Source organism: Echiichthys vipera (genome assembly GCF_963691815.1).
Source record: "Echiichthys vipera genome assembly, chromosome: 16".
NCBI classification, from domain to species: Eukaryota; Metazoa; Chordata; class Actinopteri; order Perciformes; family Trachinidae; genus Echiichthys; species Echiichthys vipera.
The window spans coordinates 21,332,952-21,344,267 of NC_139841.1; the positions used below are offsets into that span (position 1 = coordinate 21,332,952).

At 40.7% G+C, this 11,316-nt stretch overlaps 1 protein-coding gene across 5 annotated transcripts; it reads right to left on the minus strand.

Moving 5' to 3' along the window:
• Positions 1-641: 641 nt before the first annotated feature.
• On the minus strand, positions 642-11,316 carry nup54 (nucleoporin 54). 5 transcript variants are annotated; one of them, XM_083930199.1, is made up of 15 exons: positions 11,247-11,305; positions 9,654-9,770; positions 7,456-7,539; positions 7,122-7,286; positions 6,600-6,686; positions 6,255-6,410; positions 4,998-5,224; positions 4,723-4,910; positions 4,372-4,568; positions 4,237-4,291; positions 3,817-3,910; positions 2,532-2,639; positions 2,252-2,371; positions 1,293-1,403; positions 642-1,138 (listed from the first exon to the last, which is right to left on the minus strand). In XM_083930199.1, exons 1-15 carry the CDS (start codon positions 11,287-11,289, stop codon positions 1,010-1,012), a joined length of 1,881 nt encoding a protein of 626 aa, XP_083786325.1. In that variant the 5' UTR covers positions 11,290-11,305; the 3' UTR covers positions 642-1,009. The 5 variants fall into 5 exon arrangements, with proteins under 5 accessions (XP_083786325.1, XP_083786321.1, XP_083786323.1 ...); XM_083930195.1 differs by lacking the exon at positions 7,122-7,286; XM_083930197.1 differs by lacking the exons at positions 7,122-7,286; positions 9,654-9,770 and having other exon boundaries at positions 11,247-11,316.

Genomic DNA, 11,316 nt, shown 5'->3' on the forward strand with positions numbered 1-11,316 from the left:
CAGAAAGCTGCTTAATCAGTTCAACTGCCAATCAGTCCCAATCCAGGACATGAATCCTATCAACGCAAGCCCTACTTTGATGAGATGTTGGAAAGGGCTCGTCTGCAGGTAAACACAGGTGACGTGAGATGCCCCATATTACTAACACAACAATGCAACTACTGTATATATAAGCTCTTCAGGTCAACAACAGGATGCAGATAGACGGACCAGAAAGTGAGGTGGTTCAGAAAAGCCCAGCACACACTGAAAAATAAGACTAACTTCACAGGACTGGTTCCCTCACTTCTTCTGCAGGGCCCCCCCTTTTGTAGATACAAATATTTTCAAGCCCTTGCCTGTCTTCACAACCCGCAGTACTGATATTATTCTTCTTTATTTGTACCTGCCAGTCCTTTCATAAACATGTTTATGCTTTGCTAGCAGTGCAGAACCATGCATCATTTATAATTAACCTCGTCATGACTCCCCTTTTATTCCCCCCACCACACCCCAGGGGTCCTACTGCTTTACAGTATGTAAACAAGGAAAGGGATATAGTGAAGAACTTTTTTCAATTAAAATGAAATTTATTAACATTCTAACAGCATAAAAAAGAAATACAAAGATGTATTTACAATGTAGTAAATAACAACACACACTCAATCCCACGACTTGTTTACATGCCAGTCACAATCAAAGTCTCATATCCATAATCGGCTTTTACATAAGGGAAGTCAGCTGTTATTAGATGATGTTGAGTCTTTTCATTAAGCTCTCTATATCAGTCTGGAAAGCACAGATTAACCAGTCATGGTTTTGTTGGTACAGACAGTGGGGAAAAGTCCTGATAAAACTGTGATCAAGAGAGTAATTACTCCCAATTCAGATGCCCTCCTATGAACAAACCTAGAGACAAAAGATTGCTTCAAATTGAATCCAACACCATGACAAGAGTTGGCTTGTCAGGGTGACAGGCAGGATTGATTTTGAGAGTCAGAGCATATGAACGTGTGCTGGTAGTGTAGACTCAGCTCAGGATGCCTCCTCTCACGTGTCCACTGTCACTCAGCCCGTGCTCTATAAGTTTGATGTCTTCCAAGTCATCTTTGATGACGGTGATCAGATGACTTAAACCATCCTGCTGCTGTTTCAAGTGCTGAAAGTGACAGATAAGTGCAAAGTGTTTCAGTTAATGACCACAAAGAAAAAAACAATCATGGTCTAGAGAAATGTGCATTGAGAGCTCTGGAAGTGGAATTGCAGGGCACATATGTTAAAATAAGAAGCATTGAGTAAATGTGCTGACTCACTTGTTTGATTTCCCTGAGAAGGTCTGCGTCAACACTGTAGCGCTCTTCTGATCTCACAGCTCCAAAGTGATTCTGCATCCGGATTTGGGACATCAATTCATTCAACCGACCCTGGAAGAAAACAATAAAAGTCTTACTGAGAGTAGAAAACACAAATACTGTAAAATATCTGTAAAATAAGACTCAACTAACAGCCATAGACACAACTACTGTTTATTATCAAATACCATCAGAACGTAATGACGCCTAAAAGTCGCCTGAGGAGTGTTAGCCTCTAGTAGCGCTATGGATCGTTTGAGCGGATCCCAGTTTGTTTTATCTCACACATTTCTGCCAGTGGCATTCAACTGATCTAAAGGCGGCTGTACTGTCAGCAAGAGCTGGAAAGAGGAAGACTGCTTGCTAGCAAAAATGGACTTACATATTGCAGGTTTAACATTTTTAAGTATGCAAACATAAGCTTTTGTCCTTTTAACTCAATTGATTAAAGAGTTTTGTTAAACACTCGATTCGAAAGACATTTCTACAGTCTGTTATTTCTGAATACCCTCAGGGACAGGGGATGAAAAGGAACTTTTAGCTGTATCTCCAAGTATTGCATCAGATTTAATTGAAATTTATGTTTACTGTATGTGGACCCTGTCAAATAAAAACACAGGTATTATAATGTTACCAGATAGGATTCTTAATAAAAGCCTAAATACTTGTTGAAATACCTAAATTACCACAAATACTGTAGGACGGTGGAATAACTTTTTATACATAAAACTTATTAGTTAACTACCAACTGGTCTTACAGACACATTACATTGAATTTAGAACGTCCTTGTAAAATAAACATGGTAACACAATTTCAAACGTGCAGTGAAGCCGTTTACCCTGATTTCAAGTCTTAATGAATGAAAAAAATGAACGCAGTCAGCATGTAGTTGTAACTGCTACAGTTTGGACACACTTGCCTTGAACTGTGTTGGGGCATTGAGTTCAGACTGAATGGTGTCCAGCTGCACCCTGAGATGCTCCTCATCAACTTGGATAGCATAACCACTTTTCCTCTGAATCTCCTGTTTGATCAGCACCTGCCAGGCAAATAGGGGCGTAGGAGGAGGAGTAGTGTTATGATATGATAAGAAACACTGCAGCAGAAATGATAATACAGGGAAAGACAGACAGTGCTATTCATTCAAACTCTATGAAATGAATATCGGCAAACAAAGATAAGAGCGATGTGGCAGCTACCTGCAGCACCCTGTGAGAGAGATCCATCAGCTTCCTCTTGTACTGGGCAATCTTGGCCACTGTGGTCGCCTGGTTCTTCTGCAGTTCACTGATGTCACTGGAAATAATCTGCCATGTGTGTGTGTGTGTGTGTGTGCGTGCGTGCGTGAAACCAGGAGGGAGGAACATCGTTAACATGTTTAGCATTTTTTCACTGATTTCAAGTTATATTTTTAGACCCATCAAGCTGAAAACAATCCCTGCCCTGTTGCATATTGTTTTGGGCTTTTTTGATGTTTTGCTCAACGACATAAAACAGATGTGGGCTGTAGTTTCATTCTCACAGGTCTGATGTTGCATTTTATGCTCTGAAATCCTGACACTTGCGGCTACGTTTGTAACAGTAATTCTGGCTGTAAACAACCTGTTGGCAGCTAGCATAAATTACACATGTGTACGTGTACAAAATTGCTCTGTTGATAATCAGAAAGCACTGTGCACATATCTACGTTTTTTTTTTTACATTTAGTAGGGCTCAAAAATACCATGTGCATGTAAAATTTGAGCCGTTCATGTTAATTCTCAGGTCCACATGCACCAGTGTATGCAGCTGCTCAGAGGTGCCGTCTCTCAGACATTGTCCGTGAAACTTATGCAATCAACAGTTTTAACACGCTCTCATGCCACAAGGAAGACTCTGTATTTCAACAATCATTTCTCAGATTTTATACACCAGATAAAACGTCAGCCATGATGTCCGTATTTGTTAAGATTGTTGGCAGCGATGCCTTTCTGCTCAAACTGTCACAGACTATAACCCTAAGTCGTTTCGCTGCACATTACCGTACAGGGAAAGTCAGCTCAAATGCGTTTAAATAGTCCTCATTTTAAAACTCTCATAAATAAAATAAATAAATAAATGTTTTCCTTCATTTTTATTGTATTGTACATTTTTTTAAGAGGCAGTTTTCTTAACTTACAATACAACATTTATAAGTTCCTCATTTTTGAACCTTTATAAAATAATTATTTAATATGAAAAGTTTTCAATGGAGTCCCCTACAGAAGACTGGCTATGACCAAGCAATTTAAATATTTCTCTTCAAACAAAAATGAAAAGTTTGCAGTCCGGCTGTGGCCGTGGCACAGGGACAGAAGAACAAATACACAGAATGGTGAAGGTAGAAACAATTTGATGCATGTCATTTTAAAGGTTATATGCACTAGTGCATGTACACAGAAAACAAGTATTTTGAGCACTAATTAGAGAGCTAAGACCGTCAGTAAGAGCCGTGATTTCACTTACATCCACTCTGGTCTGGTGCTGTTTGGTCATCTGCTCCTGGATCTGCAGCCTGCGGAGCAGCTCCTTAAAACCCACCATGGGCACTGGTATTAATCTGGAGAAAAATATTTACAGGTGTTAAAGCAAGAAAATGTAAGTATTGTATGAATTTTAAATTGCTCTATGCCTGAAATCAGGCCTGGCACCTGAGGACTTTAAGCCCTGCATTTAACAACTTTAACAACACGTCTTACCACACAGAGTTAAGCTGCCTGTTGTTATTGTAAACAACAAACACCCAGTAAAAGCTTTGGCATGATAGGCATTAGTCAGGAAACCATTAGAGAAGTTTTTGTTTTTTAAACAATTTTCCTCCTCCCCACAACATGCTTATACCAACCTTTATGGGAAGTCTTGAACAGATATTCTTAACCAACTTACTTCTCTGGGTCAGGGTTGTCCACCTTAGCCTGTTCCCAAATGATGGGGTCCACTCCTAGTGAGAAGAAAGAGAAGTAAATCACATACCAACAATCTGTTGAATTCAGCCAGAGGTTGACACAAACCTGCATTTACCTGCAGGTGCATTTTGCAGCAGCTGTTTGAGTTGTGCAGGAGATAGCTCTGTGCGTGTGACAGACATGACCACGCCAATCTGTGTGAGCTGGACCTTGATGTTCGGCTGCTCCAGATAACTGAAGAGTGTGGTGGCGGGGATCCGCTTGGAGGTGCCATTAGGAGAACGTTCCACCACGTAAACGATCACCTCTGTCCTGAGAGACGCAGAACACACAAATAAGAGTCCAGATTTAATTTGCCGAATTTGTCTAACATCTACTACAATTTCTGACGGCTAAAAATCTATTTTGAAAGTAATTAGGAAACCATGTGTGTAGTAGTACTGAATAACATATTACAGACACTTACTGGTCATTGGGCAGGGCTTTGACACCGTCCACATTGACACTGAGTGTCTGGTTGCTTCCCAGGACCTTGTGGAGAGACTCCACCAGATGCTGCTGCTGAGCTCGTACATCAGCTTCCTTTTTATTGAAAAGCAAGACCACTAAACCATCCTCATCCTTACTCACTGGGACGCAGCTATAGCCCACCGCCTAGGAAACACAAGATAGAGGAATACCATAAAATTAAATGAAACCTAATAAAAAATGTAACCACTCTAATGGACTATCCACCGTTACCTTGAACCTGCAGAATGGGTTCTCCTGGGTGAAGTCAACAGGTTGGTTGTTGTTGCTGAAGTAGCCCTTCCCAGTGCCCCAGTAAGCCTGCAATTGGTTCCATTTGGCTAGGATGGAGTCACGCTCATCTCCTAACAAGGTGGGAGCTGACAGAGCTGTGACCTGCTGGTATAGCTGGGTGGGCTGAGCCTGACCCTGTTGCTGGGCCTGCGGGCCAAACAAACTTCCTGGCAGGAGAAAGGGAAAAGGTAGAATGACACATCAGATTGTCCGATTCTTTACATTGTCTTTTACAAATTTATGTCTAGGCAGGGCTCCAGACTGCCACCGAATGGTCGCTAAAAAAAAGACCAAAACCTGAGAGTGTGCGACTGAATTTGAATCTTGTTGCACATGCTCGACCAGATGTCTCACCATATCAATATGTAAGAGGCTAAACAGCAACAGAGTGACAGATAAGACAGGAACAACGTGCAAGCAGTTTAAGAAGATATAGTGCCGCCTGCACCGTAACACAAACAGGTAACACATGAGCTCCCGCAGCTAGTAAGTGTCAGGACCTCACGGACCCGAAGGCTCCGTATGTGACAAGACTGTCTGTCAGAAGCTCCCTAATTGAGTGACAGCAGAAATTTACTAAACCAAAAAAGTTTTCATTTCGGCTCTATGGGAAAAAAATCAACAGTGTTAACTGATTCATTGACTATTTCTCTACCCAGCGCAGCGAGTGAGGCAGCCTGTGACACACAGACTGACAACTGATTTAAATGATTGTTATTTTATAAGTCTTTATAAAAGTCCAACTTTATAAACTCTTATTGCAAAGTCTCATATTTCTGCTTCAGACACACACTGTTGGATTGATGATGATGTTAAAATTGAAACGTTTGACTTTCTGCTTGTTGTTGCCCTCTACAGTGATAAGAGGTGCACAGCAGAATTGTTGTGGACCTCTTATGGAGTCCGTTTGCACTTGATTTTGAAATGAGGAAATACAACATGGTGTGAATTGTATTGTTCCCAGTATGCTGGCTGCACTATTATCCAGGACAGGCTGAATAACATTTCTCCCCCCCATGTTCAATGTGCTCATTTGTGCATTTTATGATGAGCCTCCAAAGACAAGTTGTTTATTAATTTGAAAACAAATTACGGGTATCACTTTAATGTTCTGCAATGGCTGTCGTGTCTGGGTCATAATCTTGTTATCTTCCCATGGAAACACAAAAACTGTTAGTTGGAAATACAGGGTCTCACCTGGTTGCTGCTGAGGTTGGATATTAAAGCCTCCAAACCCACCCAGGGCAGTTGTTCCTAATCCAGCTCCAAATCCTCCTGTTCCAGCTGCGGCCCCAGTGCCAAGACCAGAGGAGAACCCAAACCCTTTGTTTTGCGTGTTACCAAACAGGCCTCCTAAAACAGAAGATGTGCCAACGCAGTAAGAAAATAACCAAGCCAACCAAAATCAGTTTTCTCATGTTCCATGTTTTTAAACCACTTCTAGTTTTCATCTATGGTACTAAATGATTAACCATAAACATGAATGGCAACAAGAAAAAGGAAAGCATATATATCTTTGTTAAATGCAGCCACATTGCTGACCTGTGGTGTTGGAAGGAGTAGCAAAGTTAAAAGAGGACCCTGGTGCAGTGGCAGCGGTTGTAGTTGTCCCAAAGCCACCAAAAGTGCCTGAGAAACAAAGCAAACCATGCCAGATGAGATAAAGGAAGTAACACAAACAGGAGAGAGAGATAAATGGAGGAAAGGGAAAATAAATGAAATCACAGACTATTCAACATATAGCAGAAGCAGAAGAAAAATCACGAGTGCGCTTAAAAGATTGATAAAAAGAAAAACTAAATCGTATTTCTATCTAGCATTGTTCTTCTGTCTTACAGAGAAGGTGAAAATGTTCTGGCTCTCTACAGGAATCAAATGAGATGAGTGCATTATTTAACATTTTGTTTCCTCGTGCAAATGGAAGCAATAATGCATGATATTTAATGAGAGAAAGCAACATGTGAGGTTACAAATTACTGCACCACATAGATGTGAAAATGGGTGAAAATGTGTTTACAGACACAGACTGTGCTGATTAATCATTCAATTACAAAGGTCATCTACCTGTGCTAGCCAGGCTATTACCAAAATTGAAAACAGTGCCAGTGGTGGTTGCTGTACCAAAGCACCCCACATTAAAGCTGACTGCTGCTGGGTTGGCATTTAAACCAAACCCCCCAAAACTAAACCCACCAGCCATGGTGTTTCCAGCTCCCAGCCCCCCAAATCCTGCAGCCAACGGAGGCAGGCAGCAAGAGAGAGAGAATGACATGGAGGAGTTAAACGACAAAAGGTCAGGCCTTTTACCTTATTCATTGTAAAACAAACAGTCGTCAGGCACTTAAAATGAGGCAGGACTAAAAAAAATGTTGCTTTGTATATAAAGTGTGTATTTTACCAGTGTTGGTGGAGCCGAAACTAAATCCTGTGGCTGGTGCAGCAGCAGTGGTGGTGGCTGCCCCAAAACCAGGGGCTGTAAGAGCTACGAAGAAAAAGCAAACACAACATAGGCGGTCAGTTACACTGGCACACAATAAGATTCGGATACAAAAACAAAGGAAGCTAAAGGTAGTCAACACAAACTATATGCCTAACAAACACGGAAAGCAGTTCCTCTTTATACAGTTGCAATACCTAAAGTAACAAAGGTTATTTTTCATACATTTATGGGCTAATTTTTGTTGTCTTTCCGATTCATAACGACCAACAATATGTTTGAGTATCAGACAGGAAAAGAAAAATGTCTCTATGTTTTCATTCACACTTTGTGGTGCCCACAGAGTCAACAACAAAACCTACTCTAGTTTGCACATAGTATGTAGTAAAAGCTTACAGGTGTAAGGTTAAGCTTTGCAGTAAAGCCCAATTGAGTGTAATCATCTAGGAGTGTTAAACAATTATACTATTGCTACTCCACTGTCATAAGCTATTATGTGATAGACCTGCAGCCCTACACCGTTACTGCTTTAAGCCCAGTATTAATATAGTATACCACACTCTGTTCCCCATCAATTTGTGTTTCCGTTTATCTTAATCTGAGTTTAATTTACTCAAACTAGCCAAAACAACCAGTTAATCCAGCCGTTGAAGCATTTTTTTATGTGAATCCACAATGTAGTACTCCCACGCAGGTGGATGAGACCGTCCCCAAGCGGGGTATGAACTGCTGCATCTCCCTGCTTAGACTACTGTTACTCTTCTAACTGGCATCAACCACAACTCCCTCCTCCAGCTGGGCCATCACATCACACCAATTTTAGCCTCACTTCACTGGCTCCCGGTTAGTTTTAGAATTTATTTTAAGATTTTACTGATCACTTTTAAAGCTCGTCAGGGTCTAGCCCCCGTTTATATTTGTGTGAGTGCGCCCTTAGAAATGCTGACCCCATACGAGCCCGTTTGCGGCCTCAGATCCTCGGCCAGGGACCTTCTAACCGTTCCATAGGCTCAGAACCAGACGCCATCGTCTCCACCAGGGCCCCTCGGCTTTGGGACAACGTGCCCGAGGATCCAAGGCTTGCTGAATCAGTGACTTCTTTTAAAATCACAGACCTTTATAGACTTGATTTTATGGAATGTTGTCTTTTTATGCATTTATTTTATTTTTTATATTCTCCTTACTGTCTGTTTTACCTTATCATCTGTTCATTTTTATTTTTTAAATAATTATTTATTGTTTTTCCTGTGTGTCCAATCATTTATCTTGCCTTGTTAATGTGCATACTGCCCAAGTGCAGTAACTACGCAAGAATTTAAACTAACAAAAATAGCTTTAAAGTTTGTTTACTGTCCCAACAAATGAATATTTGGCACATTGGTAATGGATTATGGTTTACTAGTTTATAATTTAATAATTATTACCCAAATCAATCATGACCTCCATACTTTCAGGCCCCAAATTCTGCAGAAATCATGTTATTAATGATTTCGTAGTTAGTGCACTTAGGCTTTGCAGGGGTATATATTTATGTGTGTGTGTGTGTGTGTGTGTGTGTGTGTGTGTGTGTGTGTGTGTGTGTGTGTGTGTGTGGCTTTTTGACATCAGTTTGCTTTTTCTCTTGCTGTCAAAGCACTTTGTAAACGTTTGATTTGATGTTCATGTAGTATGAATATATAGTATATTGTATGTATATATATATATATATATATATTGTTGTTGATGTTGCAATGAAAATAATTTTCCCCTGGGATTATTAAAGTATTTCAGATTATGATGTTGTATTTTTATTTATTGTATCTATTTATTTATATTGTCTTTACTGTTGTTGTTTTTTGTTTTAACCTAACCTTCTGATGATTTCATTTTTAATTAATAGTTGTTGTTTTTCCTGTTTGTTAAGAGTGGTCCTATGGTTTATCTTGTCTTGTTGATGTGTATGGATTTATACTGCTTTTGCCTTTGCTCTGGCTGTCAAAGCGCTGTTTTATTCATCTATTTATATAGCAGCTTTGAAAACAAAAGTTTACAAAGTTATTATCTCTCTTGAATACCACTAACCAACAACAAACACAGCCGAGCAGCTGTGATTGCTGCGGGTCATCATGGGCGAGCAGAGCTGCCCCCTTTAATGAGGAGGACCGGATCTCTGGACTTACTGCCGAATCCGGATGAGGCGGTGGTGGTGGTGGCGGCGGCTGCAGGTCCAAACCCAAATGTTGCTGTTGATGCTGTGGTTTTGGCACCAAATGAACCGAATGAAAACCCGGACGTGCCTTTACATGAACATAGAGAACTGCTATGAGCTTGTTGTGTCGTTACAGTAACGTTAACGTGTAGCTACAGTGAATTTCACAAGAGGAAGACTCGAGATTAGACGGATAAACACCAACTGGTGAGGGACCAAAACATTAGCCAAGACGGCTAACGTTAGCCCACTGCTAGCTAAGTCATAACGGTAACTGTATGTAACCATGGACACAGAACAATAAGTATGTAACGTTACAGTATGGACGTTATGTGTGTAGCGAATGTATCACCAGTCGGACGCCGTTCGCTGGTATTAGCCCTATCCGGACGGATCTGGTCTGCCGTAGTTTCCGGTCTTTTCGTGTTGTTTTTACTGAGTGATCGCCACCGAAGTGAAAGTAGACTTTAATAACACACTAAGGATTTACACGTGAAGTTTAATATGTGTGCATCGGCAATTACATGTCAAAGTTTGGGCGAAGCTCAGTCTGAGCGGCTCAGGTGGTGGTTTAGTGGAACTGTGTCACCAGTCGGACAGTTTTGGGCTAAATTCTATCAAATTTTCTATTTAACCTACAAATATATATGCTGGTGTAATGTTTAGAGTTAATTTAACGGTGTTAAACTAAAGTCTAACTTCTTATCTTTGTAACCAAATATCGTTTTAACGGTCTAATGCATTTTTGTGTTTACAAGAGTGGTCAAAAGGAGGCTAACACCGGTGTATTAGCCGCGTGCTCCTCTTGGCCCTAGTCGGACACCCCGAACTCCTCGCCGTAAACACTGGTAGCTGCTGGTCGTCCACATTAGCATTGATGCTGTCACAACATCCGGGATCATTTTAGTCCATCACAATAAAATAAAATGCTCTAAATATACCGTTAAGGCTTCTAAATTTACATTTTTATTGTAAACCACCACCTGAGCTGCTTTCTCTCCGCAGGGTCAATTTATTCTACTAATTTGACGTGTAAATGTTCATGTACAAATATGAAACTTCACTTGTAGTTTCTTAGAAGTGTGTAAATTAATTCTGCTTGCACTTCGGTGGCGCTATTCCAGTAAAAGCAACACGAAAAGACAAGAAACTGCGGCAGACCGGATACGTCCGGATAGGGCTAATACCAGCGAACGGCGGCGACTGGTGACACATCCCCTATAATTCACCGGTGTTAGCCTCCTTTTGGCGACTCTTGTAAACACAAAGTTAAATAAGGCCGTTAAAACGACATATGGTTACAAAGATAAGAAGTTAGACTTTAGTTTAAAACCATTAAATTAACTCAAACATTACACCATCATTTATATTTGTGGGTTAAACAGAAAGTTTGTTAGAATTTAGCCCAAAACTGTCCGACTGATGACAGAGTTCCTTTATATGTATTGGTAGTGTGTGTACACACACACACACACACACCAAAATGACGCTATTGTGACACTTTCTTAGTGACACATTTCCAGGCTTATTAAAATACTCCCAAACTAAGTTTAAATGTCCTTACTTGCTGCTGGGTTACTCGTGGCGCCGCCAAAACTGAACGCCATGTTGACAGATAATTCTTCTTCGTCTTC